Source organism: Rhodofomes roseus (assembly GCF_022264815.1).
Source record: "Rhodofomes roseus strain CIRM-BRFM 1785 chromosome Unknown C8Q71scaffold_19, whole genome shotgun sequence".
NCBI classification, from domain to species: domain Eukaryota; kingdom Fungi; phylum Basidiomycota; class Agaricomycetes; order Polyporales; family Fomitopsidaceae; genus Rhodofomes; species Rhodofomes roseus.
The window spans coordinates 470,359-490,999 of record NW_025952975.1 but is presented as its reverse complement, the minus strand read 5'-3'; the positions used below and the strand labels follow the sequence as shown (position 1 = coordinate 490,999).

Below are 20,641 nucleotides of genomic sequence, written 5' to 3'. Positions count from 1 at the left end.
GTCGAAGCCGGCGGGAGATCGCCTGGACGCCTCGACCGCGCCTCGAAAGGGATAGCGGGCGGGGCTGGAGTTCTGATTCGTCAGATGTGGCGGCGGGCGAACAAGCGTCCAATCAGAGGGCGCAGATCGCGGGGGCCCATAGGCTATCGGGCTGATGGGCAGCCAATGGGCGGTTCTGCCGCCGCGAAGCGAAGCAGCGGAGGGTCGCGCGCTTGATCCAGCGAAGACGCGTGGAAGAAGAGCGCAAGGATGATGGCTCCCACTCTGTTAAATATAAGGCAAGCCGGCCTTCGTGCGCGTCGCGCTGCTCCGTCCCTTCACGCTCTGCCACCGCCCGCTCCTTCATGCCGCTCTGACGTTCTCGCGTTCTGTACGGCACACTACCTATGGTTGCCCGGCCTCGCCTCGATACCGTCCTCGGACGTGCGCCCTCGATCGACAGCCCTGATTCAGGAGCAAGCCCGAGGGGCCGACGATCGCGCGCTAACAGCCTGACCAAGCTCGCCAGTGCTCTCGCCGACTCGGACATCCCCCGTCGCTCGCGGGAGACATGGTTAGGCAGGCGGTCGCGCAGTCGGCCGCAATCGCAGTACGCGCCTTCCAGCTTCCCCTCTCCTCCCGTCCCCGCACCAGAGGAGCCGGCGTTTCCCAATGTCTCAGTCTTCAGGTGCGCCGCGCTCGCCCCTCCTCGCATCCGCGCCACTAACCCCGCGCAGGGGCTCGAGTCAAATGGAGTTGCATGTATGGAGCCAGTCAGTCAAAATGACACGGCCACCAGGGCATGAGATCCCCCGCTCCCTGCCTGTGTTCGACACGCACAGCAAGATCTCCGGGACAGTGCTCCTCGATTCGGGGCTGGCGGCCAATCCAGGTCGCCTGGCCATCTCGGTACGTGCTTTGTGGGCCGGAGGCTCGTCTCTTCCGTGTAGAAGTTCAAGTTTCACTGACGCAGGCGCTCAGATGGAAGGCACGTTCGTTTACATTTCACCACCTTCAACGGCGAACAAAGTCTCTGGGAAGGTGCCGCCCTCAGGGATGCACCGTCATGTGTTCGTCATGTCAAGTATGGTCGTCCCCGTGGAACAGCCTCAGCTTGCGCGGCAACGGTCAAACTCCTCATTACGAGATGCGATTACGGCCACCGTTTCCCCTCGCAAGCCTAAGCGACAGCCGAGTCAGTCCAGTGCGAATGGCGTGCTGAGGCCATATCCTTTCACGCTTGAGATCCCGCCGCCCGCCCAGCTGAGCGAGGAGCTCCCCCCTACATTCTCTGCAGTCGTGGAGGGACTCGTGGGGCCTCGGGGCCGAACGTACGTCGAGCGATCGGAGATCGCATACAAACTCGTCGCGACCTGGGAGGGGGATCCGACCTCGGCCGGTGCCGATCTCAAGACGTCGTGAGTAGGCGATTGCTGTGTATTAGTGCTGATGGATGATTGACGAGGATGGCATCTAGCGTTGAGGCGCCAATCATATTTGAGCCTGATCGCGACTTCGAGTCGCTCGACGGGCGGACGGGCGACAAGGATGCGTGGCTGGAAGTCGTGCTGCACCCGGAACGTCCCCTCCCGTTTACATGTGCGGTAGGTAGTTCCGCTTCTATGTGTGGCGCGCGTTCTCACAGAGTGCTCCGGCAGGTCGCGATCCCGGAGACCCCGGCCTTCTCGCGGTCCTCCACGATGCCGTATTATGTCGTATTTACCACGGCACCCCGCTCTCCCACCCTTGCGCGTGAGATCGTGCTCGACGCGACGATAACCGTCGCGCTCGTGCGCCAGGTGAATATCGAGATGCCGCCAGGATCCCCGGCGTCCCCGTACCCCTCTTCACCATCACTATCCTCGCCCGCGCTCACGAACGCGTCCTCGACGAGCCTTAGCTCCAGCAGCGACGAAACAACATCTTACATCCTCGCTCACAAGACGCGTCTCCTCAAACGCCTGGTGAACAGCGCACCGCCGCGGCTCCCCCGGCGCGGGCTGAAGCTGCCCAATTTCCCCATGCCGGGCCACCACCGCAGGAGGACGCCCAGCGAGGTCATCGTCACACCCGTCGAGGAGCCGGAGGGGTACTCGGACGAACGCACGCTGTACACGGATGTGTATGCGGGCTTCCCCAAGCGTCCGAAGCTGCGGACAGAACCGGGGCAGAAGCACCCGAGCCTGAACGCGACTGCTCTGCTTCCTGACGGGCTGTACAAAGCCAAGATGCAGCTGCATCCGCAGATGATTCCCAGCATAGGTTGGGCCGATCTGAACGTCAGGGTACGTGTAGCTCGTAGTTCCTACCCGGCGGAGTGATGCTGATCCTTGGGGCGACGCTGTAGTACTACCTCGACGTGTCGGTCGTGTTCGGCCAGGACGAGTCGCGGGCGCGGATCCCGATCCGAATAGCGTGAATCAAGCCAGACAGAAGCGAACTCCTCGTCGTGTACAAAAGCTCTCCTCGCATCGCAGTCTCTCAAGTCCCGTCTCCCGACCTCTCTCGCCTCGTCCGTACAGTGTACCATCTGTAACGCAGTTCACCTGGCGCCTCCCGCATGAGGCCTCCCCACGCTCTCAATACACACGCCCCCCTTCCCGACGTCTCCTCGCCTTTGCATTTAACATTATTGTTTCATTCGCACCGGATAGCCTGCTTTGTTGGACCCTTCGCCCGTCCGCGTCCGTTCGTTTTTTACGCCCTGGCACATCCTGCTGCACTCGCACACCCTGCTGCACTCGTCGCGCACGTCGAAGTTTGTCATATGCTCTCCGCTCCATTGATGTCCCCGGTATTGCACATACGGAAGTTCGTTCACGGAATTGCAAATATCTAACTACGTGCTTTCGAAGTCGAAGCCCAGGACCCGGCGCAGCTGCAATTGCGAAATGGGTAATAGGAACGCCTAAGTGGCCAGCGCCTCGAGTCTTATGTGTGCTTAGCTGTCCTTGAAGCTTATTTCTGGGGCGTTCTATCGTGCAGGGTCGACACGGAAGCATGTTGGGGAATGGAGGGGTCGAAGTCGAAGGGTGCCCTGGCCATTCCCAGAGGATGTCGATGCGGGTTCACGTCAACCAGCCCTGTCACCAGCCTGTCACGACACCCGGAGTACGCGCGGATAAGGAGAACTGCCCCCGGGTCTCTGGATGATGCTACGAGTTCTCAGACTACCGCCGGATGTTCTGCGTACTGATCTTGAAGCTGATGAGCCCTATCGGGCCCGAGGCGTCCCACCGTTATAACAGTACGGGGCGCAGGGCTCGTGCGTTTCGCACGTCGCGGAGGTTCAGGGGACTTCTGAACGTCGAGGAACGTACATTGACTCATGATTCGTCAGATAGGCTTAACAACAAAAGCCTATCCTTGTCCGTTGTCGTCCGAATACCCCAGACCTCTTGAACCGCTTGATCCGCGCGAACCGGGTGTCTTCTTACCAACACCTGGATGCCCGTATTTGCACCACTTTTGGAAGAACGTTGATATATTAATAGATAAGGGAGAAGCGAGCAGGGGAACAACAGCTAAATCATGGAGTACTTGTGATTGGTGATATGACCTACGGCAGTGGCCTGAGATTTTGGGAAACATCTCCTAATTCGAAAGGATGCTTGCACTAAGGACCAACCATGTAAGGACTCCAGTTCCGGCGGCTCAGCATAGCGTGCTCACCGGTGGGGCTTCCCTCGGATAATTGAGTTGATGCGCGAGCTACGTATCGCGGGAAGAGTGCCTGAGCGAGGGACGACGAACGAAGACGCGGAACTCAAAGCTAACCGTTTGAATGTTCGATTCAGAATCCGCGATTCAGAACAGGCTTAGGGTGAGTCGTCAGGCGCCGCCGGTGTGTTCCCGCCGGATGTTCCACCGTTTCCATCGCCTATCCTCGTACCGTAATGGCATTGCGGCGCTGGGAGACACATCAGGCTCGAGAATCGATGTGAGTCGTCGGTCCTGTCAGAAGACGGGCAATCAAAGTACTGGGCATTGGGTGCCAACTCGGAGTTGATAATGAGCCCCTCCTCGTCGAAACTCTCGGTCGAGTTGCGAATAATTGGAGAGCCGTCCATTACCACGACCAACTCTACAGGAACGTGTATCCACAGCAATGGCGATGGCTACACTGTAGCTGCATCGGCGAGTCTGTCTGAGGCATTGTCATTAGGCATGCAGTCCTGTGTTTTCTGGACACGTACCGAATTCGGAAGACACCGTCGACGCGCCGACATAATGGTTTTCGTGAGCCTGAGGGGATATTGTCACCGTGTCATTAGCGTGTACTATACACTGAACTCTGTACAACCGCAGATATTTCTCATCGTCACTTGGCGTCTGACCACGGCTTCTCTCCGCTCTGCGTCGGGAACACAATCCACAGCGCCCCTAGGAGCCGTCGACTTGAGCGGTCACTGGTCTCGAAAAAGCCTGAACTTCGGCGCTGAGTGCACCGGTTGATTTGTGGGTATCAGGGCCTCGCAGAACGTTAATTCGGAAGAGGTGCCTTGGGCGTCATAGATGATAAAGACCTCTAGGCTCGACGGGCTTCATACGAGCAGCCATATACAGTTGGTTCAGAAGGTCGGACACACAGCAAGACTCACTGTACAATGCGTCCGCAGGCATGATTTGGATGAAGCTGCAAATACATAATTCTTTGTCACATATATTGGCTAGGATTCGTCCGAAGGTTTGCAAGGGGAGGTGTCAATCGACGTCTCCTGACCATCGAAGTCGCGGATGTACGGGATCCAGCCCAAGGCCTTGACCAACTGTGAGCATCACATGTGGACTATTAGTGTTATGGAGCCGCCGTACCGGGTATATGAAGGACGAGCTGGACGACGGCTGGATAAGTGTGGACCTTGATGTGTTCTGACCAGAATGGACGGCAATGGACTATTGAGGAAAATTCCTCTTGGAAATTGTGACATTCGGATGCTGAAAACATCCATCAGCGTACTCACGGGCCACGGTGCAATAGAAGTCTGGTCACTAGCTTTCCCGGTCGCTGTGGTACAGAGTCGCCCCGAGTCACTTCTAGAAGAGAAGCTTAGAGCTACGACGAGCCGTAGCAATCAACTCGAATGAGTCATCGACAGTCGTCAGATGTTCAGATAAAGATAATAGGAGAAATATAGGGGACACGACTTTCAGTCGGCGGAGGCTCAGATATGAGCAGCAAGGGCTCGCCTTGGTTCCCGACGCGCCTCTCGGGCATGTTTCAATTGGGACTTGCATGTTAGGCTGTCGTAGGCACGCGGATGGCCCGTCAGAGTGGAACATCTCGAACATCTGTCTTCACAGAGAAGTACTTGCTCCTGATAACTTACTCTGTTTACTAGATGTGACTAGGAACATGCCACGCGCGCCTTGATGTTGCTGTTTGCTCGCAACCACCGTCGAGTTTTGGACCGACGGTCGCGCTATCGGAGACGGTCATGATCGCTGTGGTCGTCAGCCATGCAACTTCTTTTCTGTTCTGTTCAATTTAACAAAATTGGCTCAGTATTTCCAGTGATGCATGGAACTGGAGCTTGATAGTAGGCAACGGGCGTTGGCTCCATATTATCGGCGACGGATAGCCGCAGGCTAAATACACATGGATTTAGGGTGGACTAGTACCTTAATCAAAATAAATCGCACCTAAAGCACGATGCTTGAGTCATGGCGTGTAAGTTCGGCCTTGAAGATTCCGGCAGAGCGAGTTCTGTAGACTGTAGTAGTAAGTAGTTGGCAGGCCGCCTCCCGCCCTGATGCGCCATCGTCGGTAAGTGCCGCAATCTAGATCTATATGCAGCGAGCGCTTAATATACTTAGGCGATGCTCACCTCAACTGTGGCGGACGCACAGGGTCGCGCTGTGCCGTGTCTGCACACACTCGTCTAGCGCATATCGGCAGGAGCCTACGGGGATCTATATACTAGACCAAACTAGTGTGCGCGGTAAGTAGCGATGGCTATGGACATCTGTTGCGTGTGACTTACGCGTGAGTACCTTACACTGTAGCGTCCCCGTGTACCATTGCATCAACTCTTACCTTTCAACATACGGAAATCCATTGCTCAGACACGAACTCAGAAAGGAGGTTACACGAAGGACAGGCACTCTCGCTATGTCAGACCACCCGACGTCCTCATGGGAGGCCATGCAAGATGGCAATGCGTTCTACAAGCGGCACCAACTCTACTCGATACCCGGCAAGTTGCCCGACCTCAGCAACTTCATTGTTGCCGGATGTCGTTATGGCGGACCCATAGGTGCGTTCGATTGTTCATGCGCCAACTCCACGCCTAACACGACTGTACGAAGCACTGATGAGAGACACCACGAAGATGGTCGCTCTCGGGCGCGCGACGACCTCTTTCGCGAAGGCGCAGATACACGTCTACTCCTCTGCGGGAGAAGGCTTGCTCATGTTCAGTGTGGCTATCCCTTCCTCACTTACTCTGGGGCTGCGCTCACCCATTTGACAGTGGGACCAGGGCAAGATCGTCCGGTTTGGATGGACACACGACGAACGGCTGGCGGTTCTCAACGACGAAGGCGTTTACCGACTGTACGATTTGCAAGGCGACTATGCGCAGTACTCGCTCGGAAACGAAGCAGCAGAGATGGGCATCATCGACGCGCGGATACACGAGAGTGGGCTGGTGGCATTGACGGGGTCGTTAACGCTACTGGAGGCGAAGGGCTGGGACGGTGGCAAGCCAATGACGCTGGCGAATCCAGGTGAGCTCACAGTAGTCCTAGCTCCTCCCAGTGGTACCCACACGCGCCGCAAGGACTCTCGCAGCCACCACACTCCTGGGCCGTCGTCCCGCCGGACCTCACCATCTCGCGGCACGTCGAGGTGCTTCTCTCTGTGGATTCCTCCATCTACAGCGTCGACAACCTCGAGTCGGTCGACCAGCAGCTCTCGCGTGGGCCGTTTACGTTCCTCGCGCCGTCGCCGAATGGCAAGTCGCTCGCGCTCCTCACGTACTCCGGCCTCCTCTGGGTCGTCTCAGCCGACTTTCAGCGGAGCCTCGCCGAGTTCAACACGGCGGACGTCGCGGGCGCGGTGGGTGACGTGAGCCAGGTCGAGTGGTGCGGGAACGACGCGGTAATGGTGACGTGGGATGGCCTCGCGGTCTTGGTGGGGCCGTTCGGTGACACACTGCAGTGCGTTTGCCTGACATTGTCATTCGTGCTGATCTTGACGGCCTTACTAGATACTTCTACTCGGGGCAGACATTCGCCATCACCGAGGTAGACGGCATCCGCCTGATCGGCCCTGATAGCTGCGACTTCATCCAGAAAGTACCACGTACGTAAGATGCGTCGACTGTAGATCTGGCGTCTGACATCGCCTTCTAGCATCCTCCGTCTCTGTATTTAGGCCAGGGTCGACGTCGCCATCAGCGATATTGTATGACGCCTGGGAGAACTTCGCGCGGAAGTCGCCCAAGGCTGACGAGAGCATCCGTAACATCCGCCCAGAGCTCGGCGCTGCCGTGAACGAATGCATTGATGCTGCAGGGAGGGAGTGGGAGCCCGCCTGGCAGCGGCGGCTGTTGAATGTCAGTATGCCTTCGCTAGCAGGAAGTCTGTTTCGCTGACTCAGGGTCAATGCAGGCGGCGAAGTTCGGGCGGGCGTTCCTCGACCTGTATGACCCAACGGACTTCGTACAAATGGGACAGGCGCTCAAAGTCCTGAACGCCGTCCGGTTCTACGAGATTGGGATCCCCATCTCGTACGCGCAGTAAGCCCAGCCCACACCTTCTCAGAAGCCCCTCACCTACCATATCTGTTAGATACACACAGCTCTCCCCCGCCCACCTCATCAACCGGCTGACCGCGCGCAACTTGCACCTGCTCGCGCTCCGCATCTCGTCCTACCTCTCGCTCAAGCCTGACGCGGTGCTCAAGCACTGGGCGTGCGCGAAGATCGTGCGCTCTAAGCCGACTGCGACGGGCGCGGGGCGCGATGCGGAGCTCGACGGGGACGACGCGGTGTGTAGGAGCATCGTCGAGAAGTTCGAGAGCCTCGGCCGCGGGGAGGTGAGCTATGCGGACATTGCGAAGAGGGCGTGGGAGGTGGGGAGGGCGACGTTGGCGACGAAGGTGGGCGGCTCCCTAGCTTGCCATTGCGACTAATGACGGATGCTGAGGCGCGCTGTAGCTGTTGGACCATGAACCGAGGGCGTCGGACCAGGTGCCGCTCCTTCTGAGCATGAAGGAAGACAAGCTCGCGCTGACGAAGGCCGTCGAGAGCGGTGACACTGACCTTGGTACGCCTGTTCCCTGCATGTATGCATGCATCCAGTATTCTTGACATACCGGTTCATCCAGTGTACCACGTCCTACTCTATCTTCAGCGTCGACTCCCGCTTGGCTCGTTCTTTCGGCTCATCGAGGAGGGCGGGTCGAAGCTCGCACCAGCGAGCAGGCTCCTCCAGGTGTACGCGCGCGAGCAGAATAGGGAGATGCTTAGGGACTTCTACTACTCGGATGACCGACGCGTGGAGAGCGCCGTGCTCTGTTTGGAAGAGGCCGCGGCGATGCAGGTCAGCCACAATCTCAGCATGGGACACAGGGCACATGTTGACGTTTATGTCGTCTGTAGGACCCGAACTCGAAGGTAAGCTCCGTGAAGGCGGCTCAGAAGTTTTTTTCTGAGGACAAGGAGCGCGGATTTGAGGCCAAGGTTCGTACCGGCCCTACCTTCTTACGGCGTCCGGTACCGATGATTCAATCCTGCATCCCAGATGACCGACGAGTGTGCGCGATTGCTCGCTGCTCAGCAGCAGCTGGAGAAAGAATCAGACGGAAAGATCTCGTTCTTCGGGCAGAGCGTGAACGATACCATCCGGACCTGCCTGATCAACGGTATGGCGAAACGCGTAGACAAACTGAAGGCGGACTTCAAGGTCCCCGACAAGCGGTACGCAACCGCCATAGTTCCCCTGCTACATTCTCATCCCACCACAGATTCTGGTACGTGAAGCTGCACGCGCTCACGGCGATCCGGGACTTCGACGGGCTCGACTCGTTTGCGCGGTCGAAGCGCTCGCCGATCGGCTACGAGCCGTTCGTGCGGCACCTCGTCGAGAAAGGCTACAAGAAGGAGGCAACGTCGTTCGTGCCGCGCTGCGACGCGCACAAGCGCGTTGACCTCTACGTGCTTTGCGACGAGTGGCGCGCGGCGGCGAAGGAGTGCAAGGATCGGGGGGATAAGGCGAAGTTGGAGTGAGTATTTGACTTGGGTTACGGGGTGTGCTGGGGACTGACGATGATGTGTAGGCAGCTGAGGAAGTCGTGCCCGAACTCGTTGATTGCTAGGGAGCTGGAGCAGGTGGTGGCGTCTATGAAGTGATACCTGCGGTCGACGTGAGGTTGCAGGTTATGCAGTATAGCCAGCATGCGTACGCGGTACGCGATATTTGCACTCGTTCCCTCATCAAGTGGGCCATTCCGAGGATCGCTCGTGCGGATTATGCTCGGAACATAGTCACACCCTCGCATCCGGCGACCTCGAGATTCGAGTGTATGGATTCTTTAGGTATACAGGATATCCTCTCTATCGTACACCTTCCCTTCTAAATCTGTTCGATACTCTCAATCTGTCTTCACCTTGTCCTGGATACATCCTTGAGTGAGCATCATACGGTGCCATGTTCGTCGTACACCTGGACTCACCGGCTGCCCGGAACCGACCTGATCTGCGCTCTGCTTGTCCGTCTCTGCGCCCTGGAAGTATTCTGTATGCGATGTCCATTAGTTGCTCACGCCTATTTGTCAACGGCCGACAGAAACTCACGTTGGCGCTGCTCAATGTCGGGCACCGCATCAGGCTTCGCGCCGCTTGCGCCCGTCACTCCCATGGGCTTCTCTTGGCCTGTTGCCTCGAGCGGTGGGGACTGCGCTCCGGATCCAACTTGGCTTGACATGTTTGTGGGAGTCGTGAATGGATGACTGTGGTGCTGGGATGTGTGGGACGATGGGGGTGGCGATTCAGGCGAACAAGCTGCGAGTGAGGTTTATATACGTATGCCTGGGGTAGCGAGTCGCTGGCCGGTGGCGCGTTCTCTGAACTGTAACAGGGAGATGACGTCGTGTCACGCAACGCGTTTGGTCACTTGCACGTGATACCTCCTACTCGTGAACGTCACAGGTACTGCAAACTTATAGACCCGACCAGGAGCTCTCTCTGGGAGCAATATTGTGTTTTCATGCAGCATGTTCATAGCCATCGCTCCGGATCATACATGTACAAACACTTCATTCCAATTTTGCTTCTGCCCGCCGCCGACTTGTTGACGATCAATCTACTGCTTGGTCTTCAGATACTCCTGCCACCACTCCTCGAACGGAGTCCAGCCGAGCCCGCCATAGCCCTCGGTTAGGTCCTCTGTCTCGCGCGTGTACAACTGGCAGTCTCGCGGGCGAGTTGTGGCTGCGTCTCCCTATGTGCATGGGACAAAGCCGTGGGTCAGCAGATGTACTCCGACGACAACAGGGATACAAAGCACCTTTGGAGCTTCGGCGTCCGGAATGATATGGCTGTGAGGCACACCGAGCAGGCGAGAAAAGATCAGGCACATCTCGTACTTGGTGAAAGGCTCGCCGGAAGAGTAGTGCAGGATCGGCGGGATCGCCTTCGACGTAGGCAGCGCTATACACGGAAGGGTAATCGGTAAGACGCGAGCACGCTCATCAGCCAAGCGGGCATGCTCTCACCAGATAGCCTGAGGAGGAAATCAGCGATGTCCACGACACACGTTGGGTAGCGTGTCGCGTAGTGGTCCATCTTGTACTGTTTCCCGCTCTGGTCCGCCACGACGTCGAGCAGGATGTTCACAGCCGTGTCCGCGTTGTTCGGCGCGGGGCCGTAGAGGACGGGCACGCGGAGGACGATCGCGCGCGCGCCGACGACGCCGAGCACGGAGAGTTCGCCGTCGCGTTTCGTGCGCCCATAGAGGTTGACCGGGTTCGTGCGCGCGGAGGGCGGGTACGGCGGGGAGGTGCCGTCGAAGACGTAGTCCGTGGAGATGTAGACGAGCGTGAACTTGAGCGCCTTCGCGGTCTTGGCTAGGTGCTCGGGCACGCTGACGTTAAGCTGCGGGGGGAAAAGAGTCAGGATAACGATGGTAGAGTGCGGAGCTATGATAGTATTGCGACAGACCTGTTGGGCACCCTCTGGATCCTGAGATGGCACGGATCAGCTTATCGCGTCGAGCTTCAGCGATCGAGCGGACGCAACCTTCTCTGCGACATCCGGCCTGCGCTCTGCAGCACAATGGATAACCCCTACCGACACCTTATCCCTGAGCCTGTGGACGACGTAGGATGATGCGTGCAGGACTCACAGTCTGGCTTGAACTCAATGAATGCCCGCTCCACTTCCGCAGAATCGAGCAGGTCGAGCTTCTTCAGCTCTCCAGTTGGACGCGAGTGGGCTAGACCAAGAACATCGTTTCCAGCGGCCTTGTATGCCTTGTATACGGCGGATCCGAGGATACCAGAGGCGCCTGGACGTTGAGGGAAGTGTGTGTGAGTTGGTGGGCAGACCTCATCTGTGCTTAGTGAGCACTCACCTGTGACGATGACACGCATGGAGACCGTTCCAATCGACTGCGTTTGTGAGGACTCACTGAAACGTCGATAGTATCCGCACGAGTGTCAATGCAGGATGTTCTTAATGAAATGAGTACTCGCTGAGATGAGAAGAGCTGAGCGCGCTGAGAGCTGCTGCTCAGGCGCCCATGCAATCACCAGCCACTGTGGATCTGAGATCCATACATCGCTCCGAGTCCTTCCGCATGTTCGTCTTTCCCTCTGTCTCATTTTATGTACACGTCGACTGTCGAAGGGTATGTGCTTCCGCTCACCTGGTAACACTATAACTTACTGATTTCTACCTACAGTCTCCGCTGCTAAGGTACATCTAATGATAGCTGAGTCGTCATTCACGCCAGTCGACTGAGGTCTCCGCTACGTAGCGGGCTCAACACACCGGTACCGTAACTCTCATACACCACTCAGCAGGCATGGGCAATGACAGGCACACTCTACCGCTGGATATCATTCGCTATGTGAGCTTTCCACCTACTCCACCTCTGATGCGTTCCTCAACTTGAATGTGCACCAGATACTACTCGACGCGATCGATGGAGATCGCGCAACAGCAGCAATACTGTCGAGAATGTGCAAGACAGTGAACTTGTGGATCGTCCCCGTCCTATACTCCACGGTAATTGTGACCATATCGGACCTGAAATCATTCGAGAGGACATTGCTCGCTTCGAAAGACCGCGCGGAACCCGTAGGGAAGCATAACGCTACTCATCTCCTTAAACGCCCCCTGGGTGCCTACGTTCGCCACCTCTGGATAGGGAGCAAGGGGACGCATCACACGAGCAGACCTCCTTGGCGAACGATCGATCCTGTTGAGCATGCCGAAGAAGCATCGAGTATGGTATTGAAGGCCACCATTACCATCGTGTCCCTGTGTCCCAACTTACGTGCGCTTGCAATCGCCCATTACCCCAGCTCAATCATGCGGCAGCTCGTTCCTTGCATTGCCGAAACGCTCGAGTCGCTCTCTTTCTGCCCCGGCACCGGTCACCTGACGTCGCTGGACCTGGCGGACATGTCTCACTGTCATTCCCTGCGCGACGTCACTTTCCTGCAGACGGAGCTTACAGATGGAACGCTGTCCCGCCTCCTGCGGATGCCCAGCGTTCAGCACATTACCTGCATTTACAACAATGTTCCCCACACTATTGGCCTCCTCCCGGCCCTACGCCCGGTCCAGCGAGACCGCTTGAAGCGCTCCTTTCAGGCAGCCATGGCTCAGCTCCATTTGGTCGGCGAATGCGCGTCCCCTGCTTTCAGGCGCATGAAGGTCATTTATCTGTCCTGTGACAACTCGACCGTGAGAGAGATCAATGAGCTGCAGCGCTTTATGGGGGTGCATGGACCTCCAGGACCCAGGGACAAACGCATCGTATTATCGGCGATAGATGGGCGTAACAACCTTGACCGGTTTGTCTCGTTCAAAGGCTATGGGGGTCCATATACCATCAACTACGTGAATGACACCAAATATTGGCTCGACGAATGGATTGCAAGCCTTGACCCCGCTTGGCCCGGACGCGGCTGTGTGCCACACACCGTGACGCAGTAACATGTAAGTTGTCTACTTGTTGTCACGTCATACGCCGTGGCCTCTGAAGCAAATCGCCTTAGCCATATCAAGACTCATTGACATCGGTGTCAAACTTTCGAACCTGCGGCTATCAAGATTCGGAGCCCATCGTGGAGCCTCTCATCTCGGTGCAGAGGCGGATATGTTAGCGCGACGTATTTGAGTCGTGGGTCATGCCGACCCAGGAGGGTCTAGAGAACCGGGAAGAAGACTCAGCGTAAATGAAATGTTCAGAGGTCATGAAGTCTGCGGCTGTCCTACGGGCTTCGCTCTCGCTACGGGTTCAATAGTCGAGTAGTAAACACAGACATGACGGGCATGTAGGCGGTTCTGAATGATCATGCAGACCGGATGTTTTCCGCAGACGTTATAAGAGATGATATTCCAGGTCAAGACGCCGAGGATCACGCGTGCGCGTGCGGCCGGTGGCTACTGTAAATCGATTCCTGCTCCTCCTGCTTGACTGACTAGACATCTACTGTTTGTTAATAGTGCTACAGTAAGTCACCTCGTGGTCTTTACGTCTCAGGCGCTGATTATACTCTAGCTCTACGGAACGAATCGGGGCGGCGAAGGACATGGATAGCCTCGAGAACCACAGCTTACCGGTAGAGATCATTCGACAGGTTCGTCTCGGTTTCTGTACATCTTTGGACCACCGCTATAGAGCTAAGATCTCCATTGCATTGGCTTTGTTAACGCAATGCAATTAGGTGGTCCTAGGCGCGATCGAAGGACATACAGCAGTAGCTGCAACACTATCTCGGACGTGCCAAACCATCTACGCATGGATCATCCCCGTCCTATACTCGACGGTGGTGCTCACGACGGAGACCGAATATTCCCTCTTCCGACGCACACTACTCGCCTCACACGAACCTGCTTGCAGCTGTCTCGCAAAGCGGGGCCCTCTGTATACTTACGTTCGGCACCTATGGCTAGGGAGTCGGCGATGGAACACTACGATGACTGCTGGGAGGGTAAATCACTCCTGGAACGACATTCCCATTCCTTTTTCGTTGGATATGTCGAGCGCTACCATTGCGATCGTGCCTCTGTGCCCTGCTCTGCCACGCGTGCTTGCGCTCAGCGGCTGCCCTACCACCACCATGCATGCGGTGGTCCCGCATCTGCCAAAAACCCTCGAATCGCTGTCCATTTGCGCCAGAAGCAACGGCAATATGGATCTTCCTGACATGTCCCACTTCACCGTCCTGCGCGATATCACCTTCGTGCAGGCGGGGCTCACCAACGACGCCGTACGCACACTCCTGCAAATGACTGGCCTGCGTACTATCACGCGCCTGTACAACTGCTCTGAAACCCTGCCGCAGGGGGCGCGAAGTTGTATGGACGGGCTAGCTCAACTGCGCTTCGTTAGTTCCTGCGCATCCGCAGCGTTCGAACGCATGCAGATCGTTTGTCTGTTCAACCGCAACTGGTGTACTGAGGACGTTCTATCACGGCTTCATACATTCTTTGTCAAGTGGGCAAACGGGGCACACGAGGATCCCCGGGCGGCAATGTCCGCTAAGGACGGTGGCGACGAGCGGGGCGACGTGGACCACCTCATGACGTGGTACGATGATTGGATCGTGGGTCTCGATCCTGCCTGGCGCGGCTGCGTCGCGGGGCATTCGACACAGGAACATGTGAGCCGTCTTCGAATATCCATCGAACCTAGGTGTTCATGCTGACGCCTGAGGTCCTCCTGCAGTCGTCTTGGGACGTCACCCAAGCGTCACCGTCGCACTAGTACCTTGCATCTGCGAGGGTCGTAGTATTGACGTCACTACAAAACAGGGTATAAGAGAATAGCGAGATTGGTCCTGCGGTTTCGTTCCATCGCATCGTCCGCGACCTATGTAGTCGATCCGTAAGAGGGGATATCGAAGTAGGTCGGTAAAAAAAACCTCGCCGCGTGCGTGTAATATTCGGGACGATCGTGTCATGGATAACCTGCTCAGTTACATGAGTTTGCTTCCTGTGCTGTTGAGTACTACATATACTTACCCAAAGTCTGGGCTTTGACGCATCCGCGGTCGTAGCTGTGAGTGTGCTGATTGGGAACAGAGCTGAAGAGATGTGATTGGTCGATGGGAGCGGGAACTGATCGTGTAAGTAGCATGTGTGGGTCCGTAGGGTGGCACCCACATCTTGACCTCCACCATCACCTCTTCATACTTGCGTCCGCTCTTCACACTCGTAGTACTATCTTGTAGAGTAGAAAGGGCCGGAGGGAGCGTGAAAGCAAAGTGATGTGCCATTTGTTGTTGTCTACACTAGAAACGCAATTGCTGACTCGGTGTGGGATACTGAGGTTGTGCTGGACGCACCCCTGCCAGTGACTGCTGTCGATACACACATAGACAAGATCGCCAGACTTGTCCAGATCATGACGGTCAAGCGTCCTACCAACCTGCCTCTCTTCCGCTGGAGCTGATGCGGAAGTTCGCGCTCCCGGCACTCTACACGACGCATCGCAGACGCCCGCCTCATCAGCGGTTTCCCGGGTCATAAGTCCAGAACGTCTGCTTGACGACACGGCCAAGGGCATCGCAGCCCAGACGTCCTGGCTCTGGTCCACCGCACGCAACCTCGCGTTCTCGAGCCACTTCCTCGCCACCTGCGGCGACCTGCATCGCGCCCGTGACGCAGACGTGGTAGCCCCGCCGCCGCCCGTCTGCAGTCTTGTGACGATCCATGGCGACGAGCTCGCATTCTTCCCTACACTTAAGCCCGGGCCAACATGGTTCACACATTCGACCATAATACCTAATGCCCGCTTTTCAGCCAGCGTATTCAAGCATGAATACGCTGGCTGAAAAGCGGGCATGGAGTATCAGAGTGAACGAAGTCCGGACGCAGTGAGAGGCCGCTGCGGTCGGTGCTGAAGACTCGGACTTCTGGCAAATAGTTATTAGATCAAAGACATTAAAACATCCACAGGGCAAATATCACTCACCGACTCGACAACTGTAAACCTCCAAGTACTCCGTCCTCCTCATCGACATCGTGGGGAGAAAGGTCTCGGTTGTACCACAATGCTTCATGGACCGTGAAAGAAATAAGGTATATTTTCCGCGAGGCTGAGCAAACGCAGAGGCTAGTGCCAGTGGTCGAATCGCCACGGTTGAGTGCAAGACGCGTCGAGGTGATCAAACGCGTCTGAGGCTTATGTAAGCCGACGTGTCATGCAATGCAGACAGTCAGCCACCGCCAGCCAACGGCCAGCCAGCACAACACTTGCCAGCCGCCTCCGACGTGTATTTCTTCTCCACACCGCCTTGTCTTACCTCCTTCTGCTTGCCCCGGCCATCTCTGTCCTTTCTCCCTTCGCATCACCTCACGAACCCGGCACACCCGTCGTCACGACCCGCGTGAACGCGTGCCACGATGAACGAACAGCAGGCGAAGGCACCGCAGGATCTCCGTAATGTCGTCAACTATCTGCGCAGCAGCAAGGCTGGGATGAAGATCCGGGTGGGGATTCTGAACGGGAAGCGGATAGATTACTTCAAAGGTACGTGGTACGATCGCCACTCCGTCGCCCGCTCCGGAAGCAAGGGGTGGCTTCTCGTCCACCGCGGTGCTTCAGAGAACGATGTAACGAGCGACCATGCATTCTGTCTGGGCTTTCGGAGGTATAGAATGGCATGTCCACTCGTTGTGGCGACAGCGGCTGGCCTGCTCCGGCGGGATCCTGTTGCAGCGCTATCAGGACTGCTCATTGAATACCTGAGGGTGCTGATTGCCATGCAATGGTATGCTGCTGCACGTATTCACATCTCTGTGGCCATGGCAAGGGATGCATCGGTTCTAGTTCGTGCGAGTCGTCTCGCGACCGCACACGCGTTCGGGAGTGGCTGACGGGGTGCCTCGCGCACATACACGAATCTGACTGGTCGGACACAGGCAGAAGCGCTATCAAAGCCCTCCTCGCACCAACATACACGAAGCTCAAAAACGTCCCGCCCGTCACCAACGAGGCAGAGGCCAGCACCGTCCTCACATCCGTCATCCCCTTCGCCTTCTACCTGCACGTCGACCGGGGGCAGCCCTCCGGCTCCTCCAACTCGCCCAAGCTGCTCACGCTCGAGCAGATGCAGACCGCGTTCGACGCGTCGCACTACTACGCGTGGTTCTACGAGGGCTCGCAGTGGACGACGTACGCCGGTGGGCTCGCCATGGTCGCGATCATGCTCGCCGGCGTCATGTTCCCGCTCTGGCCGCCCGTCATGCGGCTGTACGTGTGGTACCTCAGCATCGGCGTGCTCGGCCTCGTCGGCCTCTTCTTCGCGATCGCCATTGTGCGGCTGATCTTCTACATCATCACTGTGATCGTCGCAAGTCCTGGAATCTGGATATTCCCGAAGCTTTTCGCAGACGTCGGATTCGTGAGTCGCCAATTCTTGTGTGCGTTGCCCCCGTGGAGAGTGCGCCGCGAGGTCGATGTGAATGCTGTCCTGTCTTGCGGCGTCCTCTCCATCCAAGTCTAGCGTGTTCGGCCATTCCACCTCACAGCTACTGACGGCATCGTCTTCCTAGGTGGAGTCCTTCATTCCACTATGGGAATGGGACTTCCCAAAAAAGAAGGGCAAGAAGAGACGTGTCGAGAGGGAGAAAGGAAAGGGTCGCGCCGCGCCCACAGAAGAGGGCAGCGCCCTCATCGAGGAGGTCGGCGACTCGGGCTCCTCGCGCCCAGCAAGCCGAACCGCACGGGTCGAGGATGTCCCCGAGGACGATTAGGCTTCATGCTGAGTAGTGTCGATGATGCGGGGGTTGCTGTATCTATTGGCTAGGCATTCTTCTCTCTGGGACGATTAAGCTATTATAATCCGATTAGTTCTCTCTATGCTCAACTATTCTCCGTCGATAATGAGTTGGCGGGGGTGACGCGGCTTGAGGTGCGGTCGAGTCGTCGGAGTGCTGCCTGTGCTTCCATGACGCCCTCGCGCATTTTGATGCTCCGTGCCTGGTCAAGACTCTGCTTGAACAGTTGTCTGGACTGATCGACGTCGCCACCCATCTGAACGCCCCTCAGTCGAGAACAGCGACAATGACGGCGCTGCGAAACTTACCTCATGAAGCGATCCGAGGTTGAACAGCACTGCCGCAAGCGTCTGTTCGCAAAGCCAGAGGTCTTCAGGGCTGCCTCCGGATTCTTTTGTGCGCTCGATGGTCGCGAGCCCTTGCTGCGCCCATGCGATAGCTTGCGCCCGCTTCTCATCCGTCTGCTTGCCCCGGATGCTCAGTTCCGAGATATTGTTCATGAGCTGTGCGCCTGTGGACACGGTCAGCTCAGTACGCCAAGAAGTGCGCGTCAAGCTCACCTCTGCATCGTTCCTCAGCCGTCGCCGTCTTCTTACTTGAGGGCGGCGGGACGAGCAAGCTTATAGCCTGCAGATACAACGGCATAGCATACCTGGAGCACAAGTCAGTTTAGACCACGGCGCGCACCGACTGCACGCACTCGACATTCCCCTCCCTCGCATAGAACCGTCCAAGGGCCTCCAACGGCGCACCCACATCCGTCTTGGTCACCCACGGCGGCAGCTCGAGCTCTACCAGCATAATCGGCATAACATCCCGCTCCTGCTTCTCGCCCTCGACGACGATCTTTCCCTTCCCAGCCTCGTCGCGGACGACGCGGAGGAGCTCCTCGACGGCGTACGTCAGCCAGCGCTCCTCCTCCGCGACGGGCAGCTGGTACGTCTCCGCCATCTCGCCGAGCTTCGACGCGAGCGCGACGGCGCGCATGCGCTCGGGCCCGCTCAGCGGTGCAGCCGCGTTGGCCGCGCGCAGCCGCGAGAGCGCGTCGGAGTACACTTCGTAAGCGGGCTCCGGCCGCTCGGCGGCCTCGAGTGTGGAGGCGAGCGCGATGGCGATCCCGGAGAGCTTGAGGTGGGCGGAGGGCGAGAAGGTTTCGAACGGGAGACCGAGGGCCGTGTCGTATGCTCTGCGTGGGAGATGAGGAGATGTCGGTGGGGAGAGAGGGGGACGTACCGGCGGAGGTATCTCTCGCTTAGGATGAAGTCGCCTTGGTTCTTCGCCTTGATGCCTGCTCGCAGATCGCCCCGCACTTCTTGCGGCCACATCGTGAACATCGAGTAGAACTCATATCTGGACGAGAGTTAGATTCAGCATCGATGCCATTGTAACAGTGGATGAAGAAACCTCGACAAATAGATTATGAGAGAGGGATACGGTGACTAGTTGGCCTTCTGTGAACGTGAGGACATTGGACGTATGTAGAGGCATCTGCGTCTTGTGTCCACATAATCGTTACAGAGCACGAAGGCGACCAACGACGCGATACTACGAATCAGTTCGGCCTGCTCTGAGCATGTATAAAACCGCTCATGATCCCCGCAGGTGCAAGGAGCATACATGCCAGAAAGAGACAGTCGATTCGCTTGGGGTGACTACTCTGACGCAGATATCCGTAACATTAGCCACGCAAAGGGTATAGGGCGCACGGATCGACGGGTTGTCTCGAACATGCATGCGCGTAGGCATGCGAGGGTGTTCAAGGCACACGTACCAGGCGGGTGTACTGACTATGCATGCATATGCCTCTTGCGCGTGTATCATCCAGAGAACCTGCGTATCCTTCACCCACAATTTCTGCGGGGTCGTAGAGCGACGCACAAAAAACACCTTCCCCGCGCTCGATACGGGTCTGCTCATGGCAGTAAATCACGCTGTACACGCCAGTCATGTAGCGGGAACCACAGTTCCCAAGAGCGCTGTATGCAATGCGATCTCTGCCGTGACAATTCTTCATCCAGCCCGGTCGACCTCTGTCCGCGTCTGCCCCATACGGTCCACAGAAATCCCATAGAGCACCGACTCTTGCGCCTCGCCAGTGCGTGGAGCCGACCGGTGTAGGAAGATGGGACCGAAGTCCAAGGTAGGAGAACAAATACCGCGAGAAGGATGACTTACACGCCGTACACCGTGGACCCCACTCCCAAAGCAATCAAAACCGTAAACACAGTTGATATCCGAGAATTCGAGCGGACCCATTGTTGCAGGGGCGAAGTTGCGTAGCTGCGGGTGAAGGGTGGCAAGTAGTGTCGACGGCAGACGGGCGCGAGGTTCGGAGCATTTGACTGAGAGGACGGCCTGGGACGGAGAGTGCGTTTGAGAGCACTTGTAGAGCGCAATGGAGAGTTCATAGCACGTTGACTCCGACGTTGACTCGGCCAAGTGCTATAGGCGGCGCAGCGGGGCAGCTGCAGAACTACAGCAAGCGCTGGCAAGACGCTTTGGAGCGTCGGGCCACATGTCACGTGCCTACGTCGCGCTTGTGGCTGAAGCTCAGGCCCGACGACCTCTGAGTACTTGAGTCCCGAGTCGCGCGACAATCCTCATGTTGATTCTGTCATTGGCTTTGAACTATGGCTCGCTCTTGTTTCTGAAGCTCGCATCGTGACATCTCGACAAATACATGATCAAGAACACTACTA

General features: G+C 57.2%; 8 protein-coding genes across 8 annotated transcripts; 5 read left to right on the top strand and 3 right to left on the bottom strand.

Annotated features, from left to right (window-relative positions):
- Positions 1-651: 651 nt before the first annotated feature.
- Positions 652-2,398, top strand: C8Q71DRAFT_798337 (uncharacterized protein; the record flags this gene model as incomplete). Its single annotated transcript, XM_047925809.1, has 5 exons — positions 652-888; positions 961-1,397; positions 1,457-1,583; positions 1,638-2,264; positions 2,327-2,398. The coding sequence occupies 5 exons, from the start codon at positions 652-654 to the stop codon at positions 2,396-2,398; spliced, it is 1,500 nt and encodes a 499-aa protein (XP_047776025.1).
- Positions 2,399-5,807: 3,409 nt separating this feature from the next.
- On the top strand, positions 5,808-9,479 carry C8Q71DRAFT_195630 (vacuolar protein sorting-associated protein 16). Its single transcript, XM_047916907.1, has 15 exons — positions 5,808-5,921; positions 5,986-6,236; positions 6,289-6,401; positions 6,453-6,708; positions 6,762-7,140; positions 7,191-7,285; positions 7,336-7,538; positions 7,594-7,721; positions 7,774-8,083; positions 8,142-8,250; positions 8,312-8,526; positions 8,586-8,666; positions 8,728-8,903; positions 8,951-9,208; positions 9,263-9,479. Exons 2-15 carry the CDS (start codon positions 6,092-6,094, stop codon positions 9,333-9,335), a joined length of 2,541 nt encoding a protein of 846 aa, XP_047776024.1. The 5' UTR covers positions 5,808-5,921; positions 5,986-6,091; the 3' UTR covers positions 9,336-9,479.
- A 98-nt stretch (positions 9,480-9,577) lies between these two features.
- On the bottom strand, positions 9,578-9,909 carry C8Q71DRAFT_860526 (uncharacterized protein; the record flags this gene model as incomplete). Its single annotated transcript, XM_047927810.1, has 3 exons — positions 9,578-9,598; positions 9,659-9,720; positions 9,780-9,909. 3 exons carry the CDS (start codon positions 9,907-9,909, stop codon positions 9,578-9,580), a joined length of 213 nt encoding a protein of 70 aa, XP_047776023.1.
- Positions 9,910-10,181: 272 nt separating this feature from the next.
- On the bottom strand, positions 10,182-11,694 carry C8Q71DRAFT_774793 (uncharacterized protein). Its single transcript, XM_047924553.1, has 7 exons — positions 11,557-11,694; positions 11,329-11,490; positions 11,223-11,269; positions 11,145-11,165; positions 10,700-11,078; positions 10,492-10,634; positions 10,182-10,425 (listed from the first exon to the last, which is right to left on the bottom strand). Exons 1-7 carry the CDS (start codon positions 11,573-11,575, stop codon positions 10,288-10,290), a joined length of 909 nt encoding a protein of 302 aa, XP_047776022.1. The 5' UTR covers positions 11,576-11,694; the 3' UTR covers positions 10,182-10,287.
- Positions 11,695-11,795: 101 nt separating this feature from the next.
- Positions 11,796-13,233, top strand: C8Q71DRAFT_774792 (uncharacterized protein). The gene is made up of 3 exons (XM_047924552.1): positions 11,796-11,832; positions 11,887-12,054; positions 12,111-13,233. The coding sequence occupies exons 2-3, from the start codon at positions 12,010-12,012 to the stop codon at positions 13,146-13,148; spliced, it is 1,083 nt and encodes a 360-aa protein (XP_047776021.1). The 5' UTR covers positions 11,796-11,832; positions 11,887-12,009; the 3' UTR covers positions 13,149-13,233.
- Positions 13,234-13,626: 393 nt separating this feature from the next.
- C8Q71DRAFT_195550 (uncharacterized protein) lies at positions 13,627-15,209 on the top strand. The gene is made up of 4 exons (XM_047916906.1): positions 13,627-13,668; positions 13,717-13,795; positions 13,883-14,821; positions 14,887-15,209. Exons 2-4 carry the CDS (start codon positions 13,748-13,750, stop codon positions 14,923-14,925), a joined length of 1,026 nt encoding a protein of 341 aa, XP_047776020.1. The 5' UTR covers positions 13,627-13,668; positions 13,717-13,747; the 3' UTR covers positions 14,926-15,209.
- Positions 15,210-16,134: 925 nt separating this feature from the next.
- Positions 16,135-18,198, top strand: C8Q71DRAFT_195502 (translocation protein). Its single transcript, XM_047916905.1, has 3 exons — positions 16,135-16,692; positions 17,085-17,566; positions 17,718-18,198. The coding sequence occupies exons 1-3, from the start codon at positions 16,566-16,568 to the stop codon at positions 17,916-17,918; spliced, it is 810 nt and encodes a 269-aa protein (XP_047776019.1). The 5' UTR covers positions 16,135-16,565; the 3' UTR covers positions 17,919-18,198.
- Positions 17,840-19,276, bottom strand: C8Q71DRAFT_875786 (uncharacterized protein; the record flags this gene model as incomplete). Its single annotated transcript, XM_047928399.1, has 5 exons — positions 17,840-18,198; positions 18,251-18,453; positions 18,503-18,569; positions 18,630-19,128; positions 19,176-19,276. The coding sequence occupies 5 exons, from the start codon at positions 19,274-19,276 to the stop codon at positions 18,028-18,030; spliced, it is 1,041 nt and encodes a 346-aa protein (XP_047776018.1). The 3' UTR covers positions 17,840-18,027.
- Between the last annotated feature and the right edge of the window lie 1,365 nt (positions 19,277-20,641).